This window comes from Daucus carota, chromosome 3 (genome assembly GCF_001625215.2).
Source record: "Daucus carota subsp. sativus chromosome 3, DH1 v3.0, whole genome shotgun sequence".
NCBI classification, from domain to species: domain Eukaryota; kingdom Viridiplantae; phylum Streptophyta; class Magnoliopsida; order Apiales; family Apiaceae; genus Daucus; species Daucus carota.
The window spans coordinates 712123-738173 of NC_030383.2; the positions used below are offsets into that span (position 1 = coordinate 712123).

Here is a 26051-nt window from a genome sequence, read left to right on the forward strand (position 1 = left end):
AATTTTTAAAAATAACACATAAATAAATCACGCGTTCAACACATTTATAACCAGGGTTCAACATTGGGTGTTGAACCCTAATTATTATTATGTTGAATATATCTATAAAGATGCTTAAACCATACCTCTGGGTTTGGGTAGGGTCTGGAAACATAAATATTAGTTATATAATACGTTTAATTTAGTTTTTACATTGAAAAATTAGTTTATGTACTTCTCTAACACAATTTTAATCGATGTTCAATAAAATATGTTAAAAAAATGTTGAATTCAAAATATATATGTGTTGAACGTATAAAGTTTGCAGGTTTGTATTAGAACCCACCCCTATATGAATATTATATTTGTTATGTTCAAATTGACATATATAACATTGAACTGATGAAATTAAAAGATGTGTTTATAATTTTATAACACACACTAGACTGTATTAATATATCAAAATTATTTATTTTTAAATCAAAAATATTTATATTATTTTAAAAAAAATATGATGATATTGAGTTCATATTAATATAATATCTTAACTTTTTAACAATTTCAATAAATATTATTTTTCATAAAATAATTTAACTTAATAGAATCTAAAATTTTCACCTTTTAAATGATATAATCCCAAAAATATAAATCCAACAAAATATCCCAATTTCCCCATTTTCCATTTTAAAGAAATATATATTTATTTAATAATAACAAATAATAAAATAAAACGCCCGTTATTTATTTCTCCACAAAGAAATTGTGATTGCATTGCTCCGACGATCTCTATATATACCGCTACACATATACTCCAGTTTCTTCAATAATCTCTCTCCCCCCTCTCCATCTCTCTCGTGTATAAATCTCTCCCGCTGGCCCCATATCTCTCTGCTCTCCAAGATTTCGCTCCAGTAAGAAATTCCCAGCTTCTTCATTCTCCTCGAGGTTTTCAAAAACCCATCAATTCTTGAATTCTCGTGTTTAAATTAGGGCAATTCATCACAATTCCTGCAATATCCAGGTTTGTGCCCCCAAGATTTGACTTCTTTTGTATGTTGTGTGTGTGTGTATACATATAATTGTATAGAAATTAGCTAGTTAATTCAAAAAATTATTTAATTTTTTCATGAATTGCAGAGTTGATTTGGAAAAGATGGGGCTAGAGCAAGGTAGTTGTAGTACATCTCAGGATGCTCGTGATGAAGGTAATTCACTTTTAATTGACTTAAATTGGGGTCTTTTCCGATGAAAGTATACTTTTTCATATGTTGTGAAGAAGTGTTTGTCGGAGGGTTAGTTATTTTTGGAACAGTTTCGAAATAATTGTGCAATGTGTTGTGGAAAGAACTGGAATTGGTGATTTATGTGACATTGTACGAATGGAATGTATGACTAGATGGAAACTTTTGAAACACTGTAGTTCTTTCCCTCAAGTGGGGTGATAGGTTTGGGATCTTCGGGTTCAATATCAGCAAATTTTGCTAAAAGCATGCTTTTTTCTGTTAACTTCTTTTGTTTTTTGGGTATTGGGGAAGAAAAGGGATGAAATGTGCGTAGCTGGAAATTGGTTAGAGTGGAATCAGGAATTGCAGATGTTTGATAATTAATTACAAGTCGGAGATTTAAGTTGAATGTAGTTAATGTAATTAATATGTGCATAAAGTTGTTAGTTTGGTGGGCTCAGATACTCAGACTGGCTCAGAGGTGGCTCTCTGTTGGTAAGACTTGTTTCTTTGTGTCTGACCACAGTATTGATGCATAACTATAATTTTGGTCTTCAACTAGTATTACTATAACTACATATTCAATTTGACGATTGGACGGACATGCAAGAACATGTTAAATGCTTGTCTGTGTATAGGATTGATCTTCCCTAATATTATCCTGTGAATATTTACTGCTTTTAGGAGGGTGTTGCGATGCTCAATAATATTACATGGTGATGGTCTTGTCTTAGAACTTGGTTATGACAATTGTTTGATCATTAGTAGCATGTTTATGCCGTTTTAGTGGAGTTGTAAATACGAGGAACTGGCTCTTAGTAATTTTTCAATGCATAGAGATTGGTTATATGTTCCCTTGGATTTACCTTATATGATAAAACGTGTGTACCAGTACTACAGTCATAGAATATGCCTACGATTCATACTATCCTATTGAGGCTCCTGAATTTTTATTCTGCAGATGATGAAGATGAATATGAAGAGGCTGAAGGCGGTAACCGTCTTTTAGGATTCATGTTTGGAAATGTTGATGGTGCTGGTGATCTTGATATTGATTACCTTGATGAGGTGAACTTTCTTTAATTGATGTATCCCAACCTCATTTTAGGTCTTCCTACTGCACCAAGTTCCTTAGGCTCAAATTAAACATGCTATATATACATGCATCACGACCATACTTTAATTAAATGTTGATAAAATTAATAAGGCATATCTTCAGCCAAATTTTTTCTTTTCTATGAGCAGTAGAATTTGACTTAGATGCAGGCGTCAGTTTATGTTGATACTTCACTTTAGATGATTTCGAAATCTCGGGTTGACCTAGTGTATGTTTTGTGCTATTATAGAAATCGGGGTGATCCATGGTCTGCTTCGTGTTGTCTGTCATCAGTACCATATTGTAATGGTACTCACATTGTAAACTGCTCCACTTGAAAATAATAGATACGTGATTTGCTGATGCTTTGGAAAAGAATTCCAGAATCAACTTTTGAAGTAATTAACCTCGACTAAGTTTTCACCGGGGATTGAAAATTCAGAACTTTTGAGGGGAAAAAAAAAATTCCTCATGTTATTTTAATAATGCATGGGCATCTAAGAAACTAATCTCCTGGATAATATTGTTGATAAGCATATTAATTTTGTTAGTGTGTCTAGGTAACTAGTCTTAGGATTTATCTACCTTTATGTTAAACTTTTCTGATTGAGTTTAAGCTTTGACAGTTGATGGTTTCCCTCTTTGTTGAGATTAATTTTTAATACATTAGTAGCTGAGAGAACTTAACTCTATTAATCTTTTGTATTTGTATCACCATAGCTTATACTTTTACTGTTCTGGTTGCTACTCCTAGTTCATGGAAATTCAACATTCTATTGTTCTGGTTGCTACTCTTAGTTCATAGCTTATTGTTCTTTACAATTAAGTGCTCTATTATTAGTTTCTTTAATTGAATATTCCTCATTTTCTGAAGTTCCCTGTAGATTATATAGGTATCTTTCGGAAATTATTGTTCATATTCAATTTAATAATTAGCTTGGTGAAGTTGATTAAGTGGACATGCTAATGCTGTGGTACTGCTTATCAGGAGGCAAAGGAGCATCTGGGCGCATTGGCTGACAAGCTTGGTTCATCATTGACGGATATAAATGTATGGTAGTTCAGTTTGAATATCTTCACCTACAGTTTGTTGATAAATTAGCGACGCTGTTTGAGGTGCAACCAGCCCATAGTTCTGTGATTCACTTCATAATTCTCTATCAATATTAGTAGTAATGGTGTTTCAGTTTATGACAGAATGTCTTGTTCCCTCTTTTTAGTTTCTCATACATTTTCTTTTGTTATCTTTTAGTTGTCAGTACGATCTGTACAAACATCTGCAGATGCAATTGAACAAGGTAAATGCTCTTTGAGAGGAACAATCTTAAGTATGTTGCAACTTACTATTGTTTATTTATTGGCATCTTTTTGTGTCTAATATGGTAATCATCAGTCTTCATATGTTTTTTCCTTGTGTTGACACTTTATATTATTAAAACTTGTTGTGCCACAATTTAATGGGATAACTACGATTGATAAAAAAAATTGAATTAGTAGAACTAAAATTGTGCCAAAGAAGCACTTTCATTTTTAGCAGTGATATCAAATTATCAGCAATTAGATAGTAGATTTAATCTACTTGCATTCTTACACTCTATAAGGATTTTCTGTGCATATTTATTATCAAAATGTCCAGTGTGCATTAAATATTCTATAATGCACGAGAAAGATACACTGTTGGTTGGTCCAGTTTTGTGACTACTAGTTCGTGTGTGTAGTTGCTGGAATTATAAGACTGGTAATTGTGCAATTTTAAGGATTCTTTCGTTGAGAATCAAAGATGTTACAAGAAATTAAAATCGAATGCTTGTTGTAATAAACTGGACCTTATGAGGGACAGATCATGTAAGATCATGATGGCACGCCCACCAAATCACACAACTTTATCTCTAAAAAGAAGTATTATTCTATCATAAAGTAGTCTCCCATTGGTATGCAAGTGTATAATCTTTAACTGATGCAGGGCATGATATGCTTTTTTTTTTTTTATAGAATATGAAACCTAACTGACTTAAAATGTGAAACACCAACTATTCATTGGATGGCAAAAATTGCTTCACATCAATACCAATTAAAGTAAAATTATCTATCTTCAATTCACACTATCAATCAATATACTTATATAAAGGAGAAGCGAGGGGCGTGTAGGTGGCGCCTCTCACATCGCTCCGTTCTATTTTTCTAATTTTTTGGAATTTTTGGATGAAAAATATCAAAAATTAGAACTACCTTTTTTAGTTTCGGGTATATTAGAAGTAAGTTTTAGAATCTGATTTTGTTTCAAATTATTTATGGAATATAGTAGTTTGAAAGTTTTAATCTAATTTTGTTTCAGATTATTTAATTATGGAAAAGACAGATTATTTATGGAATATAGTAGCTTGAAAATTTTAATCTGATTTTGTTCTATAGTAGCTTGAAAATTTTAATCTAATTTTGTTCTGATTATTTAATTATGGAAAAGAGTAGCAAACAAGTCTCTCTGCACCTATAAATACCCGTATAGATCGTAGGATTTTGAATCATCTAAACACAATCTCCTCTCTCAATACCACAAACCTACCTCTTTCTGGTGATAGTTTTCTTACTCGATTTTTAAAGGAGAAGCGAGGGGCGTGTAGGTGGCGCCTCTCACATCGCTCCGTTCTATTTTTTAAATTTTCTGAAATTTTTGGATGAAAAATATCAAAAATTAGAACTACCTTTCTCTTGCTCGATTTCTAACTCGGATGTGTCGTTCTTCTGCAACAATAAGTGAAGGCTGTTTATACAGTATTAAAAAAATAAAGGTTGTTGCAAGCAAAGGTAGTTATAGACCGTTATATTGGATTCGACAAATCCAATATGATATTGATGGTTGATATCAATAAATTAATTATTAGTGATGTATGTTTGTTGGTTATTCTTTTATAATATTTGTTTTGTTCATCGGACATGTTTGTTGTTGTTAATTTTTATATGATTTACTTTGTATAGAGGAAAAAATTATTCATGCATTATCCGTTTGCTCCGTTTAAGCAACTTTTAAGAGGGTAGTTACAGACCGCTATCTCATAGATTTAAGTTAGATGTTTTTGTGCACCATCAATCCAAAAAAATTGGAGGAAGGTGTCAATGTAAGAACATGATACTTTTCATAAAAAAAACAAATAAAATTAAGATTCGTCATGCTTTAAATTGTTAATTACGTGTATAAATTTATTTTCATTTTTTCACCATGACTTATAGTCCAATTTTGCAATTTTATATATTAGTATTGGTATTACATCAAGATTTTTATAATATAAATTTATTTTATCCTACAAATATTAACTTTGAAACATTAATATACTTTTTATAAACAGCCACAATATTATTTTATTCTAGAATTATTAATATTAAATCATTAATATAATTTTTATAGGCCGCCGCAACGCGCGGTTTCTGAACTAGTTCTTTAAATAACAGATTACATCAAATCTTTCTACACAAATACGATAAATTCTTTTTATAAACATATAAAATAATGATATATATAGAGAGTCTTATTCTACTACAAACCCTGCAACAATATCACTAATTTCTAAAGCGAATCTCACTAATTTTTCCACCACTCCTTCCACCTCCGCCCCCGCCACCTCCACCTGCATCTTCGCCTCTGGCACGTGAAACCCCGCCCCCGCCCCCACCCACGCCCCACGCCCCACTACACCAGCAGCTAACACCAGCCGCCCGCAACCACCGGCGGTTTCATTGCCGCCGTCCCACAACTCAGCCAACAACACTACCTTCAATCTCTCTCATGTCTTCTTTGTTATCGACCACACAAACAGCCACCGACCCACCGCCCCTCTGCCTTCAACAACCCCAACTATCACCTGCTACCACAACCACAACACACACATCTATACACACACAGATGCATATACGCGTACAACTAAACACATGAATTAAAACTCACCTTCGATTTTGATGATTTTTTAATTCAATCCTCAAAATATTCACTAATTATTACTAATTTTTAAAAGAAATAACTAATTTTTGCAACACAAATCACTACTCCCTCCGTCCCTTTCAATTCTTAACATTGGGGGACGGGGGCGTGGCACGCATTTTAATGCTCCTATAAATTATGGTTCTTTAACTTTGTTAAATTTTTTTTTTTTTCCCAAATAAAAATTTAGTGTTTAAATTTTTATTCATAAAAAGAAAATTTTAGAAAAAAGTTAGAGAGCTATGTTTTATAGGCGCATTAAATTGCGTGTCGTGCAGTGAAAAAAAATGTTAAGAAATGAAAGGGACAGAGGGAGTATTTTCTAAAGTGAATATCACTAAATTGTACAGATTTTTAGTTTTTATTTAAGGGTTGGTTTGTATTTGATTTTGATCACTAGCGTATACACCCACACACACACACATGGAAGTGATTGGTGTTCTTTATCAACAGTGCCAGGTCAATTTGTGTAATGTACTCGTCTTTATATCTGGACTCACGAAGTTTGCATACAAAATTTACAATCGATGTTTAGACTCCTCAACACATCTGGAGTCTAAATTAACTGCTGAGACACAAACATAAATAGTTCCTCCACTATTAATTATTTCATTTAATTACTAAAGAAATGAAAGCATGCATATTGTAAAAACTTGTACAATCCTTCTCAGGAGATTTTCTACATTAATAAGGAAGATATTTCCACGAGATTGGCCAACCCAAGTTGACATAGTAATTGAACTGACAAAATAATGGATAAACACTTTCTCAGCTATATTTACATTTTAATGGGCAGAATAGTTTTCCTCTTAAATGAAACCATTTAGAATTCTAATTCTCCTTCGAGTGAAGGCTCTCTCATTTTGCAGTGAGTAAACAAATAAAATAATATATGCTTTTGTATCAGTTGTGACTGTTCTGAGTCGGTTAGGTGCATGCAATTATTTTGTTATTCTCTAGGAACCTTGGCTCAGTGACTCCATATGACAACTGATATACAAGTTCCATCGTATAATACAGAAGTGGGTACAAGTTTTTTTAAATGTCAGTGACACTTTCAGAAAAAATAACAATTAAGAAAATGGCATTCTATGAGCTTGTTGATTTGGATTGGTTGGTGAAAAAACACATAACTAGTTGCAAGCAGGAATCAATTTCTGGGAGGTTGGACAATAGATTTGTTTGGATACTTGTGATGTTTACTTATTTTCTCCTCTATTTCTTTAATCAGAGGTTCAAAACATTTTATTGCCTCTATTCATTGTGGCTTTGCTCACTGTTCAAATGGTTTCAACTTAATTGCTAGCAGAAATCTTAGAAACTCTATTCTTATATAGCAAGTAATTTGTTAATTTATTGCCTTGTGTTTGCTCTTGACTAGATTACGATGAGAAGGCAGAAGATGCTGTAGATTATGAAGACATTGAGGAACAGTACGAAGGACCTGAGGTCCAAGCTATAACAGAAGAGGACTATTTATTGCCAAAGAAAGATTATATATCTTCCCAAGCATCAGCACCTGTTAAGGGCACAACTTCTCTGTTTGATGATGAGAATTATGATGAGGAGGAATCTGAGAAGGAAACCGAGGCTGATGAAAACAATGCTGAAGTTCAAACTACTAACTTATCAGGTTTTATCATTATGATCTAAAAAGTTTGTTCAATAGTAGATTAGAAGATTCCAAAATGTAAAAAAGTACACTTATTGGAACATATGGGCAAACAATTATCTTTATCGTTATATATGTGGATTGGCTAATTGACTACACATTAATTATGTCATTCCTCTTTGAATTTATCTTCCCTTCCTCCTTATAATTGGTCAGTAATGTAAAACTATTTTACTAATGGTAGATTTGTGAAGTTACTAAGTTACTGCCAGCCGAGTGTCAGGTGCACCGTGCACTAGATTTTATAATGATCCTGATAGCCATTAGATATTTGTAATTTATAATTAAGTGTTATGCATAAGATTAGTCCCCGTATTTTTTTTGTTTTGTTATATGGTCTGCAACATACAGTGATCGGGCTTTTGCATGTTTTGAATATCTCGTTTGTGCCTTAATTTGTTGTATAATTGTGTCGTGAACTTACTGGTTCTATGTGTATGTTTGGGTGCTGGCTTGCCACATTAGCAATCAGTTTTCTGCTTTGACTTGGGATCAATAAGAAGTAATATATGATGTTTTGCTTTTGAAATTCATATTTTAACTTGTAAAATTATCAATATTAGGTGATAGTGATAACCATGCAGTGCTTTCGCAAGTGGAAGATCTCCGGGGTGATATAGTCAATGGTGCTTCTGAAACTGAAGAACCAACTCCGTCCTTGGAAGATTTTCTAAAGGTTGGTAAATAAGTGTAAGCTGTATATTAGGTCTAGTTATTCTACTTTGTCAAGGTCTTTCTTGTTGCTATGTTGAGTTTCTATATTGGCTTCGCATCTGTCTGTTGCATGCCAACTTTCATGTTTGGATATGTTACCACATAGATCTTGTGAATCTACTTGATAAGCCACACATAATAAATATTCAGAGGAGATACTTAGATTTTTATGAGGGAGGCTATATTTAAGTTGGACTATTCACTTTCTATTGTGTAAAGATTGATTAATTGCACATCCTGATCAATTTTATTTTTTCCCCGTGTATTGATATCTGATTTACGTGGTTTCACTTAATTTTTTCTGATTTATGAAGATAGAATACATGAAGTATCCTTGTTAAATTCAGTTTTGTTTGTCAAACGACTAAACACCTAATTTTGCTTTACATGGTTAGACTAACTGTATTTACACTTTCAAGTGTTAATTGGTTTATTCCATGTGGCTACCACCAAGTGTCAACAGAATATAAGGAGAGATTGTAGTCTTTTCCTGAACGTGTTGCAGAATCCTCCTGAAAATTGTGTTCATATATATGGCTCGTTCTGTGATTAACTATGTAGTTTTATTGATCTTGTTATCTAGTTTTATCTCTGGATGTAATTTTTACCCATGCTGATACGGCATTCATTATTTGTCAGTTAAAAATCGTATGCTTTCTCCATCTTTAAAGTGCCATGCTGTTCCGGTTATTTTCAGGAGGAAGATGATATCCTAGAAGAGCTAGTTGATAATCAGAATATGACTCCACTTCCGATCTTATACACAGAGGATGGAGCAGTAATTTTACGTTTTTCTGAAATTTTTGGTATCCACAAGTCTTCGAAGAAATCAGAAAAGAGGGAGTGTAGGTACTCTGTTCCTAAAGGTAATATTTTTCTCCTGTCTGAATTTCAAATGTCTGCATGGCTTTCTTCTGAGGCGCACAGTATGTTTTGGTTGTTTTTTTAATCTTTGCTTGCTGCCTCAATTTGTGCTCAGTAAGAATTTAAATGGTAGAAGAGCCTTTTTTTTTTTTCAATCTGTACTTATTTGATCTTATCACTGTTGGATTAGTCTGAAGAAAGATATCAGTCATGTTTTTATATGATTTCAGTGTGATAATCTGGATTTTTTTCTGTCTTCTAGACAAGTACATGTCCATGGGTACTGCTGATGTCCTTGAAGATGATGATGAGACATTTTTCAAAGGATTATGCCAAGGCTTTACTTGGAAGTGTCGGACTCATGTAAATGATGATATTTTACCCATTAAAGATAATGAATCAGATCTAGAAACATTACAATATGTACAGCATCCTGGAATAGTAGCTTCTGTAGTTGATGAGGACCGGAGGGACACTTGTCTTAGTGATGAACCGATGAAGAAAGATATAGCAATAGATCCATTTTTAGAGAAGATTACACCTCTCTCCCCTGAACTTTACCTTCTTGAACAGCAGGACTGGGAAGATCGAATCATTTGGGACAATTCCCCGGAATTAAGTGACCGTTTTGCAGAGACTTTAGAGATCTCTGGACATGACTCTGGTGCTTCATTTGTTGAAAATTTAGAGTCTAATATAGAGGAGCAACATAATCATCAAGAGCTGCGGATGGAAACTGATGAGACAAGCAATGCAATTTTCCAGCGTAGCTATCCTGTATCTGTGGAGCCCTTTGGCTCTAGAAAAATTTCAGATTTAGTTTCATCAGCAAGACAATTCCATCCCCAACTTCTGAGGTTAGAGTCTCGGCTTGAAAACGGTTTGGATAATGGAAAGGATAGTAGCACTACTGAAGAGGTCGGGCATCGTGATGCAATAAGGTCTTATAACAAGGTGTCTCTGCTTAACAAAGACTTACTGGAAGGGTCTTGGTTAGACAATGTAATTTGGGAACCACATCAATCAATGACAAAGCCAAAACTAATACTTGATCTTCAGGATGAGCAAATGCTTTTTGAGATTTTGAATGACAAGGACGGCAAGCATCTGAAGCGCCACGCAGGAGCTATGATCATAACCCGCTCTGTGAAGTTCAACGGTGATTTGGTAGAGACAAATGGTCACGGTACATTACTGGGGGAGTCATTCAATATAGCTAATGATAAATTTTACTCGAATAGGAAATCTTCGCAGCAGCTAAAATCACATTCTAAGAAGCGAACTGCTCATGGTGTCAAAGTTTTGCATTCAATACCTGGACTTAAGCTGCAAACGATGAAAGCAAAGCTAAGCAAGTAAGATAAAGGACAACATATTCCAGTGCTTTTGCTCAACAGGTTTTAATGGCTATATGACTTGGTAGTAGACTAGTAGTCAATTTGATAGCGGGACTTTATTTTTTCTACTGGCATATTTTCTAAATTATAGTATTCCTACATGCTAGAGTAGCATTGCCAAAACGAAAAAAAGTATTAGACATCTTATAGAGTAGATTTAGTATATTGTGATCTGCTAAGTATCTTCTTCAAGCTAAACGAGTCTACACTGATTTATAGTAACTGTTTAGTTGTTGAATTTCCATTCTTATTTCTTACCTTTTAACTAAATTGTGTCCTAATTTGAACAATTTTCTGATTTTCTTCTTATTATCTTTCCATCCCCGATAGTATGGAATCTACATTCTCTGCATCCACAGTCATTCTTCTTGTCACAACTATAGTTTTAAGATGTGTATTCCTGCAACCCTTTGTTGCCAATTTTTGACAAATTTTCCCTGCTTTTTTCCTCTTAAAGCCACCATTTTAGAGATCTCATTGTTGTTCACTAGAAGTAGCTTTTAGATATATGCGTAGTTTCATTAAGGCTAAAGGTTACAAAATATCTTATGTGGGGCATGCTTTTATTTATTATCCTGGTGGTATCATGATTTTTAGAGCTGGCAATATGTTTATTTTAAGGTTGTGACATATATGTTTGGGGAAAGTCACGATGTTATATGTAGAGTTGGTGGTTTGTTCCTTCTTGCTAGTATAACTCTGGAAGTACTGGAATGTCATCAATACAGACTAAATGCTTATATCTTAATTTATTAAATTTATCAGGCAACTTTGAGATCTTCAGAGTATTACTGTTTTTTTTTTATTCTCTCGTCATACATTATACATTGACACTTGTGAAGTTTCCATTAATTTTTGCAATTAAAGATCAATTTTCTCATAATTTGTATTGTATTTCACCAAAGGAAAATCCCTCGGTTAATTTTAATAAAAGGGGGTTAAGTCACTGGACAACAATGAAAAGACAAAACTTTTATACCGTTGATATTCTGCTTCTCTTCTAAATATACTTGTTATATAGGCTTGAGTCTAGACATAATTCCCTGTTTTCACCAACAAATCGTTATTGGGAGGAATATCAGACCTGATTGTCACAAAACCTTGCTTATTGTAACACATATCAGTTCTGCCCTCGGTGGGTTGCTTTCAATGTTAGCGAAGTTCATTTCTGCACAATAGTAAATAAAACTTGATATGTGCTCTATTATCGGAATATACTTGGTGTGTCCTTGACTTCTCCCTTTATTGACTTGTAGTCTTGCCTGTTTTGCAGTAAGGATATTGCCAATTTTCATCGGCCAAAAGCTTTATGGTATCCGCATGACAATGAGGTTGTACTCAAAGAACAAGGAAAATTACCTACACAAGGATCAATGAAAATTATACTGAAGAGCCTGGGTGGTAAAGGCAGTAAACTTCATGTGGATGCCGAGGAGACCATTGCTTCTGTCAAGGCAAAAGCCTCCAAAAAGCTGGGTTGGTGATCCTTCATGTACTTTATTGTCCACAGCATATATTATTCTGTTGATATAGGCTGCATATGCATTTAGCTTATTCACTTTTGCTTCAAAATTTTGAATTTAAACTTGAACCAAGTACTTTGAACTGCTCAATTTATCAGTCTGCTCTTCATGTTTGTTTCTTCAGATTTTAAGCCATCAGAGGCAGTGAAGATATTTTATTGTGGAGTGGAACTTGATGACGATAAATCTCTTGCCCTGCAAAATGTTAGGCCCAACTCTTTGCTGCATCTTGTTCGTACTAAAATACATATGTTGCCAAGGGCACAAAAGGTTCCTGGTGAGAATAAGTCGTTGCGTCCTCCTGGAGCATTCAAGAGAAAAGCTGATCTTTCAGTAAAAGATGGCCATGTTTTCTTAATGGAGTAAGTACCTAAACCTCTTATGGCGATTCACCAAATATTGACTGCATTTACTATCCGCCATATGTGATTGCAGTTAGTATCTAGTTAATGAACATCTCATGAGAAAATCTAATTTTATTCTTTTAATTCATGAGACTAATTTTTTGGGATGAACATCTCATGAGAAAATCTAATTTTATTCTTTTAATTCAGGTACTGTGAAGAAAGACCTTTACTAATTGGAAATGTTGGAATGGGTGCTAGATTATGCACCTACTACCAGAAATCATCCACGGGTGACCAAACTGGAACTTCCTTGAGGAGTGGAAGTTCTGGTTTAGGAAACCTTCTCACCCTTGATCCATCTGATAAATCTCCTTTTCTTGGTGATATAAGAGCTAGTTGCAGCCAGTCATGCATAGAAACTAATATGTATAGAGCTCCTATTTTTCAACATAAAGTATCGTCAACCGACTTTCTATTGGTTCGCTCTCCAAAGGGGAAGCTTTCCATAAGGCGAATTGACAGAATTGATGTTGTTGGGCAACAGGTTATACTGATACTTCTGAAGTTGCTTTGGTTGTATACAATATACCTATTTTAGAGTGCATATATTTATACTATGAATAGTGGTCTCTGTGACCATGAATGTTTATGAATTTAAGTTGTTCCCTATTGGGACCATTGGTCTTGTTAGATATTTTTGAATTTCTTTTGTTCCTTGAATTTATTGAGAAGTTTATATTGAGTTGGATGATATTCTAAGATTATCTTATTCTTGCTGGGATTAGAATCATATTCGGCATTCCTGAACATCATTTATGCTATCCGGGTAACTGGGATGTTATTTTTAGGGTGGTTTGTCTTCAAAGTTAGCTTGTGTGCAAAAAATTTATACAGCTGATTTCTGTAGTCAACTTGACATGTGTTAAGCATACATGTATGCTGCATAGTCTTCAATGCTTTACACAAGTACATAACTTACATGCAGGTATCCATTAGTCTTTAATTCTAATGTTTTAGCAAGATACACCTCACCTCCTAACAGGGAAAGCCCTGCATCTTTACTTTTACATTATAATGTGATTCTCCACGTATCTTATTAGAGCCTCTGTCAGATATTAAATGTGTAAATTGCCAAACCTGAGTTGCATGTAAACCCTGTAGTTTTAAAATGTTTGAGGATTTTTCTCTGTAGGAACCACATATTGAGGTAATGTCCCCTTCATCCAAGGGTGTTCAGATGTATACAATGAACAGGTTATTGGTTTATCTCTATCGTGAATTTCGTGCTGCTGAAAAACGTGGTTTGCGCCCTTCGATCCGAGTGGATGAGCTCTCTGCCCAATTCCCTAATATGAATGAAGCTTTTCTTCGCAAAAGGTTAAAGCATTGTGCTGACTTTCAGGTAATGATGCGTGCACTTTCCATATTGGATTTCTATCTTGCTCACTCATACTTATATAGTTATTTGGTTATTTAGTTAATCCATGAGAGAACCAGGATATGAGAATGTCAAACTTTTTTACTGTTGGAATGGATTGTTGTATTGCTATTGTTTCATATATTACTATGTTTGTCTTTGAAATTTTCCTGGACGCTCAGTGTGCGTATGAATATTTGCAGAAGCAATCAAATGGTCTGTTTTGGGTGATGAGACGCAATTTTCGCATTCCGCTGGAGGAGCAGCTGAGAAGGATGGTAACACCAGAAGATGTAAGGTTTATTGATCAATGTTACCTTTGTTTCTTCTTGGGGTATAATTTGTCTATTTGAGTGTGCCTCTCCCTCTTACTGCCGAACTAGAACTTAGGTCTCTGTATCGACTATCTTTTGATTTATTAAGTGCCCCACCTGAGGGCAAGTTCAATGGTGTGCTATATTTTGTTCTATCTCTATATTATGAAAAAAATACTAAAAAATTACCACTGCAATGTTGTTCGATATCTTGTGCTAAAATAGAAGAATGCTATAGTTTGTTCTAAATTTAGAACAAAAGATAGATGGAGCTATAATTGCCAACTCACGAAAAAATGAAAATAGTGGGGTCCTTGATATAAAGTTGGGTTAAAATATTAAAATTCATTTAAAGTACTGGGGTACTTGGAGAATGAGTTAAATACGGAACATGTAGAACCAACCATCAGAGACATGTTGTTATTTTAGCACCAAAAATCACTTTTTGGTGCTAAATTATAGCAATAGCTCCATCCATTTTAGCACAACCATTGGACTTGCTCTTATACTGTCAAACCAGAGCTTATGCATCTCCATTGACTGTCTTCTGATTTCGCTTGTAATTTTTAATATTATCTGTGTAATTCAAGAGGTATTATGTGATGGACATTTTACAAGAATTGAAAAGCTCTTAAATTGCACTTGAGATGGAAAAAAGGAAAGAACAAAACCGGAAGTCAGTATGTCATGACTAAATAGGCAGAAAGATAGATGATAAGGCCTAAGAAATCAGAAAAAATTAGAGAATATAGGAAAGAGAGAAGATGTCATCTGAAAAGTGTCTCCATGGGAACAATGATTGCATTTTTTACCATATCAAGTGAAGTAATTGAAATGGCGCTACTAGAAGTGTAGAACACTGTATTAAAAAAAGATTGAAATTTATGTTAGAAACTAATATGGAGATGCTTCTTATAATAGTACTGCAGTTCAAAAAATATCCATGCTCTCTTGGATTACGTAGTTCATTAAGTACACCTTGTAGAGGTCCTCGTCTTCCCAAGCTCCGTGCTTACTTCAATACTTAAAACACAGTTGTTTGTGCATGTAATGCATTATTTAAGGCTGGTTTTCCATAAAGGTTCATAGTGCAGGTATTGTTTGAGCCATCCCTAATTTTCCCTTCAGCCATGTTGTCCCAACTATAATGGATTTAGGTACTCCAAACACTGGTTTTCCTCTCGGGTGTTGCCGTCACTTTAAGCATCATTGTGTTGCATTAATCACTTTGGTCTTTGGTTATGTAAGTTTCTATATACATCAAAAATCACCAGGGCTAGATATTGCTGTTACTGGTAGCTTTGTTGTTTGTATATATTCTTAAAGAAAATTGAAGCTCAGCGCATCACTATTATAGTTAGTGTGATCATCAAGAAGTAAATATACCTGTTGTAATATGTACTGTATGTGACTACAAACTGATTTCTTCCACCCTTGAGCGAGGTTCAAATCCAGTGATCCCTTTGACTTCTTGCTTTCGGAGTATAAGGTAAATGGCGATCAACTGATGACATCTATGACTTTGCTTCCTTGACAATTAGTGGTCTTCCTCTATATAAATCATGTTATAGAACTAAATTCCCAGAAGTTGTAACCTCATTAGCTCAAAAATAGGCTTTGCCTTTTGCCTTGTTATTCCATTATTCCTTGTAATATTGGGGAAGGTGGCCCACCATTAAGTTCCAGACGCTGTGTTAGCTGAAATATTAGGTTTGAACCATGATGTATATAGTAACAGTTAATGATAAAGCTTGGAAAAAAGGTCGGCTGCATAGTGCATAATAAAATGGATTAATGCAAGTCTACTGTTTTTATATTAATGAAAGTTTCTCCTACTTAACGTTTGTATGATAGGCAACATACCTTGATCCATGTAGTTACTAACCACTTGGGCCTCTGGTATGCCTGTTATGCCCCTAACTTATTAATTATTATTGTCCAATTCAGAACATAGTCTCAAGAAAGAGATTATCTGGAAGGTAAACACGTTTTTGTTGATGTTACTGCGGTACTATTTGACCTTCGGTCATCTTGTTCACTATCTACACAACTTAAATTCATTAATGCATCTGAAGTGGAAATGTTGTTTTGTTTTTAACCTTTAAATCTTCATTCCTATCTTTTTACTAATATTATAGTAATCACTTCATTGTGTCTTAGGTATGTTCCTACGAAAGCATGCAAGCTGGCTTGTACAGGCTCAAACGATTAGGAATCACAAGGCTGACATCTCCTACAGGCCTTTCTTCAGCAATGAATCAACTTCCAGATGAAGCTATTGCTTTGGCCGCTGCATCTCATATTGAGAGAGAACTACAGATAACTCCATGGAACTTGAGTAGCAATTTCGTTGCTTGTACGAATCAGGTAAATCTTGACACATAGTGTTGGACATTACTTTCTATCATCAGCTATATTGCTCAAATGCTGATTTTGCAACTAAACAATGTGTTCAAAAATGTGTGATTGGTATTGCATTATTTTGAAGAGCTTTCTTGTCGGGAACCAGGCAGTTCAGTTGCATGTGCTTGGAATTTTTTCACCTCATGTTTATTGTTATATGTTGTAGTACAGTGACACCCGTCTATCTCGCATAGAGGGTAAAACCTTAGTTTATAGGGGCGTAATTGTGTAACCTGAACTATCTTTCTTTAGTAAGAAATTGTTAAAATGAAGACAGTTGTTACATAGTTACCATGGTGATTATCTGAACTGTAGCCTCTAAGTATCTTACATCATTCATATAATGTCATCTATGACAAAGGTTACTGTAGCAAGAGAAGCCACCAAGTCTTCTTTTTCGATATCAGAGGTTTTGCCCATTTGTTGTAATATTAAGCAAGAGAGAGTATTAGTGCAGTTGTAGAGCACTTGCAGGCTGCAGCATACATTTTGCATTGTTGTTACATTGTACTAGCAGTAGAAATATTAATAATACGGAGTATACATTTCAGTTTCTCTGCCTCCTCCTTTCTCTCCTCTGTACTATGATCCCTTCAATATATTCTTAGTATTCATGTTTATCTGTGAGGAATCAATTCTTTTTGTTCTTATTATTCTGCAGGACAGAGAAAATATAGAGCGCCTGGAAATCACTGGTGTTGGTGATCCTTCTGGACGGGGCCTAGGTTTTAGTTATGTTCGTACTGCTCCAAAGGCACCGATTTCAAATGCAGTTGTAAAGAAAAAAGCAGCTGTCAGTAGAGTAAGCTCTACTGTCACAGGAACTGATGCAGATTTACGCAGGTTGAGCATGGAGGCTGCTAGGGAGGTACACAAGCTTTATTGACAATTTATCATCATGAATAACTTGTGATTTAACTTCTTTAGAGTTTACATTTAAATCTCTTACAAATTTATTTCTTGTTAAAATGTTTATTTGTTACATAATTGGGTTACAAAATGCTAGGGTCCCAACCTCTAGAATCTTACATGGTATTATTTCAATGCTTCAAAAGGTTTGTATGCTATAAATATATGATAAAAGGCTAAACAGGTATTTGCTTTAATTATAAAAATTTTGTGCGACAAATCTGTTTTAGTGGGCTGGAAATGTTTCTTAGTTATTTATTATACTGGAAATAGTTTTTTCATGCTACTGAGCTCTGTTAAGTCTAAAACAATTTATTCTCTTTTGTGTTAATTCCCAAATCATTTACAGTAAAATCTCTATATATTAATAACATTGTGACCGTTAGATTTTATTAATTTATCGAGATTATTAATTGATCAAGGATAAATATGTATTATCGCTATTATGTTGGGACCAAAAAAATCTGTAATTCAAATATTAATTTATCACGGGTTATTAATTAGTTGAGGTTTTACTGTATTCTGTGTTTTGCTGTTGCCTATCATTGTTGGACTGTCCTGGATTGATCATGTATCTACTCCATGCAGCTAAATGATGTGTTGCATGTTTCTTATGCCTACTTTATCTCGATAGCACATGATACAAGTACTTTAATATTAGGTAGTACCTATTAACCTATGTTAGTCCGAGTCTTTGTTTCGGTGACACTTGGACAACTGGACACGACACTTATACTATCAGAATCTTTTGACTAGATCCTTTCACTGAAATGTGGACACTTTTTCCAACTTAAAGACCACATATAAGTCAAACTAATGATTTAAAATAAACATATGAGAAGGAAGAAAGAAGCAACAACGAGATATAAGTAGACAAGCACTTAATTTCATAGCACTTCACAAAATAATGTTTAATTTTAGTTCAAATTTTTCTTTTTGTCAAGGTGTCTTACTTACCATACTTATCTATCATTTATTAGTATATTGTATTGTGTCCCCGTACCCATATTCCAAATATATTAAATCCGACATCTAGATGTTTTGTATCAAAGACTCCGTACTGAGTCGGAGTAACATAAGATAACACACGTTAGCGTCACTAAAAAAAGTTATAGTATGATAGGTATGAGCATTTTATCCCCATGGAAGGACTAATATCAGTATAATGTCAAGTTATTATTTCTTACTCTTTAGTAGTGTAAAAAGATAATTTTTCATTTTGACTGTTAACAAAATTAAACTAATAGGCAAATAATATTTCTAATAAGAATTATGAAATTTACGTCTCGTCCTTTGCTGAAAACAATTCTTGTAGTGTTTATACTGTTGTCTCTCGATATATTATGACACAGTGCATAGTACCTATATCTACAAGTGTATCTCCGAGGTTGCTCACATGATCAATCAAAATAAAAAAGCTAATGAGACCCAAGAATTTTTTTTGGGGGGGGGGGGGGGTGTATTCAACTGGGATTTTAATGGATTGTTTATAATCTATAGATTTTAATGGGTTGTATCTGATTTGATTTGTGCGGATTTTTGATAAAATGTCGTAGAGTTGATATAGATTTTTTACGATTTAAGCACAATGCTTCAAAATCCCATGGATTTTGGTGGAATTCCCTAAAACTTAAAATACACCGAACAATCCCACAAAATCCATCATTTTATGAAGTCCAGAAAAATCCATCAGCATCTGAATTTCATCAATATTTGAATGGATTTTAAACAATCCAAATTGCATACCATCGGATTTTAAGCATAATTTAAAATCCTTATTAAATTGCACCCGATTTTGAAGCATTATTTAAAATCCCAATCGAATACCTCAAGAGTCTGATACATTTTTTAAAATCCTGAGTTGAATACCCCCGAATTTCATGAATGATAAAAAATTCATTTAAATCCTAACTGAATACACCCCGCTTAGTTTCATAGTTTTGTGATCCACACAAAACCGAACAATCCCACAAAATCCATCATTTTATGAAGTCCAGAAAAATCCATCAGCATCTGAATTTCATCAATATTTGAATGGATTTTAAACAATCCAAATTGCATACCATCGGATTTTAAGCATAATTTAAAATCCTTATTAAATTGCACCCGATTTTGAAGCATTATTTAAAATCCCAATCGAATACCTCAAGAGTCTGATACATTTTTTAAAATCCTGAGTTGAATACCCCCGAATTTCATGAATGATAAAAAATTCATTTAAATCCTAACTGAATACACCCCGCTTAGTTTCATAGTTTTGTGATCACATATTAATCTTTTATCTCTCAATTAAATAATTGAATTAAATTTTGTCTATTATTAAGCAACTTCTCCTCTCCCAGTTCATATTCCTGTAGATGCAATTAAAGGGGAGTGATTTTGCTAAGCTCTCATTGATAGATTACTGGAAAATCACAACATATTTAAATATAGATAAACAAACGTGATAAATTAATGACTACATACTCCCCAGATTGAGGTGGAAGAAATTAAACATGTATTAATAGTTGAAACCATTATTACAAGAGTATAGAGTTAGAAGAATAGAATTAATGAATCTCTTGAAGCTTGAAGCAAATCTTTGTAATCCTCTCAATATATGTATGTGTGTGTGTGTGTGTATCTTTAAAATATGGCTTTCCTCTATCGAAAGCTAATAATATTGTTTAGGTGTACCTCGGTGTGCTTTTTAGAGTCTTACAAAGGTATATAAGAGAAATTTAAGTAAACAATAAAGTTCTAAGGTTGTATCTTTCGTCAGGTTCAAGGCCTTGAACTTCAACTTCAGGGTCTCGAATGTCAGATTAAGAGCCTTGAATTTCAGGTTCAAACTCTCAATTTTTCACTACTCATACTCTTTCGTCTTAGCTCCAATTGGCCTTTGCTCTTTCCATATCTTCCTACAAACATAGAACCCAAGTTAACTACTAATAAACTATAATAACCTAATGCTGGACTTATACATCACAAAATAAGGATAATTAAGGTAGAATATGATGTGGAGTGTATATATATTAGCATGTATTACGTCACTCTTGCCCTATTTGCTTATTTATAAATTGTGAGAATCTATGCTTGATTTAATGCATCCAAAGACTGATTTGTTTAGCCAAGTACATTAGATTCTCATTTCAGATATTATGTGCATCATCCTTCTATAAGCCATCTTTGTTGATTCGTAATTAGTTTGTTGTTATCTAGGTTCTTCTTAAGTTCAATATCCCCGAGGAACAGATAGCAAAACTGACTAGGTGGCATCGGATTGCTATGATTCGCAAGCTTTCAAGTGAGCAAGCTGCCGCAGGTGTCAAGGTTGACCCAACTACAATCAGTAAATATGCACGCGGGCAGCGAATGTCATTTTTGCAGCTTCAGCAGCAGACGAGGGAGAAGTGTCAGGAAATTTGGGATAGACAAGTTGAAAGTCTTGCTGCTGTTGATGGTGAAGAAAATGAGAGTGATGTTGAAGCAAATAGTGATCTTGATTCTTTCGCTGGGGACCTGGAAAATCTTTTGGATGCAGAAGAATTCGAAGAAGGAGAGGAGCGTAATTACGAGTCCAAGCAAAATAATGCTGATGGTGTTAAGGGGCTAAAAATGAGAAGGCATCCTTCCCAAGCTCAAGCAGAAGAGGAGTTTGAAGATGAGGCTGCTGAAGCAGCAGAATTATGTAGAATGCTTATGGATGGTATGTATCATTAAGTTGTTTGGTTTTTGGCTATTTGATGCATATTTGTTGTCATTATATACTTACCACATATGGATACTGCTTAAATATGAATATGATTATACATATAAAATACACACACACATATATGATATATATTTGTGTGTGTGTGTGTGTGTGTGTTCTGTTAGGTTGTCCCAATAATAGGTGATTTATTTGTTTTACTTTGCAGAATTCTCCCTTAGTTTGACCGATCTTGTAGTCTCTGTGCTTATGTTTTCTACTTATCCGTATGTTGTTTTTGGTCCCCATCTGCCTGTAATTAATGATAGGAATGTGATATAATGATGGTCGATGGATGTGCGGACTTGATTTAAATCACTCAGGTGTCTATAATATTTTGGCACTGATTCTATTCTGGTTTGCTTTCTAATATTTCTTTTACTGATATAGGCTCCAGTTTAGTTCAATATTGTCGTCGGTCTGGTGTTCATCTCTTGATGCAGTATAATAGTTTTCCAGTATTAGTACTGTATCTTATTCCAGAAATTAACTAATAAATTATGAACTATTTAAAATATACTTTGTATATGGAAAGTCATTTAGCGCTTTTGAAGCCATTTGTGGTCCCATTTACTGTACTTTGCCGTCATGTAGGATTATATATCTTCACAACTATTGCATACATCTGTACTTAGTCCTCATGTCTCATCATTGTAATCTATTTTGATTATTTATGTTCATCTGTTATGTTAACATATTTTTGTCTGCTTAGCTGCAAGTCAGTAGCGAGTACACCACTCTGAGAGCCCAGAAACAAAGATCTAAACTGCACTATGAATACTCTAATGACTGTTTTGTGGTATTCTGATGCCTTATAAGTTTTTTTTAGGAACTGAGACTCTGTTTCTTTCTGATGCTCTGTCCTTCTTTATCATATTATTTCATTCCTACTGAGTATATAGTTCTGTATTGGGAAGGCTTCTGACCATGCAAAGAACAGACCTTATGTATCACTCTATAATGAGTTGATTATGAAATAAGTTTCTTTGCAAGTATAAAAGTCAACAATATAATGGAAAAGGGTTAGCTTGGGAGCTGTTACACTATGCCTGTTGCAATCTTCCAGGATCCCAGTAACGGGAACCAAATGGTTGACTGAATTTAAATTCTCGTCTGCTAGTATGTTTATTAAAAACAAATGCTATTCCATGTTAGTTTACTCTTCTTGGAAAATTAAGTTCACTAGAAGTATCAACTCGGGGTATCTTAATCAAAGTTTTTCTGCAGATGAGGAGGCTGAGCGGAAGAAGAAAAAAAAGATACGAATGGTTGGGCAGCAATTGAGACAGGCTCAGGGGTCACACGGTTTTGATAGTGTGGAGAGAGTAAAGAAGACCAATGCAGGTTTTAAACAACATACCCCTGCTATTCAGCCTCGAATCACACCAAAGGATAGTTTTAATATGGATATGAAGCAGGTATACATTTGAGTTCGCTTGTCTGTATACTTGTAAGGAGTTTGAACTTATGAAGAGAAATTAATTACTGTTTTTTTAGCAGGATGAAAGGTTTCCTGATAGAAAGAACTTCTCCACCAAGTTAAAGGCAAAGAAAAAAAATGAAATCGAACACTTAGGGTTTTTAAAGAAGGTGAAAATATTAGGAGAAGGAATCAAGGTATAGTTTTCTTTTTACTTTATGCATACTCTTCAGCTTGTGTGCTTTCTTGTACAAATAAAGACAATATAATGTGATATAGTATTTTATACCTACCTCAACAAAACTTATGTTCTTGTCTTCACCAGACTCTGAAGGAAAAGAAATCAGCAAGAGATAGTTTTGTATGTGGAGCTTGCGGTCAGGTGTTTTTTCTTGCACGGAACTTCAGTATATTTCAGCAAACATTCAGCACAAAATATTGATTTTATTATTAAACTTGTTATCTTCCAGCTTGGTCACATGAGGACCAACAAGAATTGCCCCAAATATGGGGAAGATCCAGAAACTCAGCCTGAAACTAGAGATACAGAAAAGGCGTCAGGAAAACTTAATTCTCTGGATAAGACAGCTGTTTCGCAGCAGAGACCTCTACTGAAAAAGAATACACCCAAAAGCATGGCAAAAATTCTTTTGGCAGAAACTCCTGAAGAAGACAAGTCTAGTTCAAAGGCAAAAATTTTGAAGGTCAAATGTAGCTCCACTGACAAGCTTCTAGATAAAGCAACTCCAGCCACCTCCCAGATTTCTGATATGCCTTTAACATCAGATACAGATACCGCAAGTAGACCTACAGTTAAAGTTAATAAAATAATTTTTGCTAATAAGACCAGACCTGAAGACACCCAGGTCGAACAGCACAAGCCATCAATTGTGATAAAACCACCTGTGGAGACGGATAGAGAGCAGCCCCGTAAGAAGCTTATTATAAAACGACCAAAAGAACACATTGATAATGATCAGATCAGCCAGGAAGAAAGCACTGACCTAGATTCTCGAAAGACCAAAAAAATAATTGAGCTGTCGAGTTTCGAGGATTATAGAGAGCAGGATAGCAGTGTCCATTTTGCTGAAGCATCCAGAAGAAGAAATAGAGATAACAATCGAATGTGGGAAGAGGAGCAGAAGATGAGGGATGCGGAGAGAAAGAGAGAAGAAAGGATAAGAAGGTTTCAAGAGGAGCAGGCAATCAAGCTAGAAGAACAAGAAAGAGTAGCTAATATTAGAAGATATGAGGAAGTCATCAGAATAGAGAGGGAGGAAGAAGAACTACAGAAGGCAAATAAGAAGAAACAGAAGAGTAAAAGAACTGACCTCAGAGATGACTATATGGATGACTTTCCCCCTCGAAGAATTGATAGGAGGATTCCTGGAAGGGAGCGAACTGCAAAGAGGCAGTCTGTGTTTGAGTCAGCAAGATATGGTGCCGAACATGCCCCCCCTACAAAGCGTCGTAGAGGGGGAGGGGGAGAGGTAATTGTTGTTTATCCTTATTTTATTTCTTTTTTCTGTTAAGTATGAGTGTTAGTTGCACCACAGGGACTATTGCAGACTTGCAAGTTAATCCTTCCGAGTGCGTGAAGTTGAGAAAGGATATTGGTTTATTGAAAATGTATTGGTTGGAAAAAATATAGCAAGCTTAAAACCAGAATTCCTAAGCATCGTATAAATTAAAATTCTCATAAGTCTTTGTGTTGCATGCCTTTACTATCCTCTTGTTTTTGTGTGTGGTTTATAGATCACCTGCAACAGCTTATAATATACATATTATGTAAAATAGAGGAATAGTATGCCGTAATTTTATATTTTTTCTGTCTAGATGTATATCAAAGTTACGTGAGAATTCACCAAGTACATAACTCCTTATTGCATTATTTATAGGTTGGCTTGGCAAATATCTTAGAGAATATTGTAGAGATTCTCAAGGAGAAGATAGAAATTTCGTACCTGTTTCTAAAACCAGTACTGAGAAAGGAAGCCCCTGACTACCATAGAATTGTGAAGAGACCTATGGATCTTTCTACAATCAAGGAGAAAGTCAGAAACTTGGAATACAAGAGCCGCAGGGATTTCAGGCATGATATGTGGCAAATCACGTACAACGCTCACCTTTACAATGATAGGCGGAACCCTGGCATTCCACCACTTGCAGATCAGCTTTTGGAGCTTTGTGACTACTTATTGGCTGAAAATGATGCAAGCTTGACCGATGCTGAAGCTGGCATTGAAAGTGGTTAGGGTCATAAACCCTTGGTAGACAAGTTGAAAGAAAGCGGCAAAAAAGTAGATCAAGAAATGGAGGTAAAAGATGCCTTGGTGTGCATTGGTTTGCTAAATCATTTGCAGCCCCCACCATTGCCTACAAAAGTATCTTGAAGTTGGGTTGCTTGACTGCATTCGTTAACAAACCTACCGCAGGTAAATTACCAGATCAGTTGTTTCCTGAACTTGATACCTCCCTAGGCCCAGCTTCTCTGTTTGTATAGATTATGTTTTAGAACTGGGAAACTATGCCTTCGGCTCTGCAGCTGGTATTTTCAGACTCTGTAATTATGTAGGAGTTCGATATTAGATTCTTCAGTACTTTAGTCTTGATATACACCCTCTGATTTCTTATACCATTGTATAAGTGACTATAGCCTTTTATCTTCGTTCAGAGGATATCCTGTAATTTGTCCTGTTGGTACTTTTTTTTTTTTAAAGGTGATTTAGTTGAGACTTGAGAGAGAACAAGAAAGTTTTACATAATGACTTTAGGGTCTTACTACCCCTAAGTGTACTGTCATGCTCAGTAGGTATGTAGTTCTCCGGATTAATCGAAAATGCTCAGTAGGTACACAGTTCTCCTGATTAAAAGCTGGTCCAGATACCGGATTATATAAAAAAAAAAGAGTTAGACATAATGCTTTTAAAGTTTGGAATGAATGAAATCTTTGTTAAACGATTGATATATACGGTTAAAATTTACCCAGATTTATGCATGAATCATTTCTCATTGTCAAATAACACCAGGAAAATAGTGATTATTTTCTTTCTGAAATTGTGGTTGCTTT

At 34.6% G+C, this 26051-nt stretch overlaps 1 protein-coding gene across 2 annotated transcripts; it reads left to right on the plus strand.

Moving 5' to 3' along the window:
• The first annotated feature begins 776 nt into the window (after positions 1-776).
• LOC108214203 (transcription initiation factor TFIID subunit 1) lies at positions 777-25746 on the plus strand. Of its 2 annotated transcripts, none has more exons than XM_017386051.2 (22): positions 777-1000; positions 1117-1184; positions 2164-2270; positions 3287-3349; positions 3551-3596; positions 7653-7904; positions 8507-8619; positions 9355-9523; positions 9784-10876; positions 12192-12394; positions 12566-12803; positions 12996-13332; positions 13981-14190; positions 14409-14498; positions 16680-16886; positions 17584-17790; positions 21033-21519; positions 22789-22979; positions 23059-23178; positions 23307-23363; positions 23452-24471; positions 24880-25746. In XM_017386051.2, exons 2-22 carry the CDS (start codon positions 1133-1135, stop codon positions 25234-25236), a joined length of 5619 nt encoding a protein of 1872 aa, XP_017241540.1. In that variant the 5' UTR covers positions 777-1000; positions 1117-1132; the 3' UTR covers positions 25237-25746. The 2 variants fall into 2 exon arrangements, with proteins under 2 accessions (XP_017241540.1, XP_017241541.1); XM_017386052.2 differs by having other exon boundaries at positions 778-1000; positions 23062-23178.
• The last annotated feature ends 305 nt before the right edge of the window (positions 25747-26051 follow it).

Coding starts and splice junctions, on each gene's coding strand:
- LOC108214203 (XM_017386051.2), top strand. CDS start 1,133: ATGGGGCTAGAGCAAGGTAGTTGTAGTACATCTCAGGATGCTCGTGAT. Junction 12,804..12,995: donor GGCCATGTTTTCTTAATGGA/GTAAGTACCTAA, acceptor CTTTTAATTCAG/GTACTGTGAAGAAAGACCTT. Junction 16,887..17,583: donor TCGTTGCTTGTACGAATCAG/GTAAATCTTGAC, acceptor ATTATTCTGCAG/GACAGAGAAAATATAGAGCG.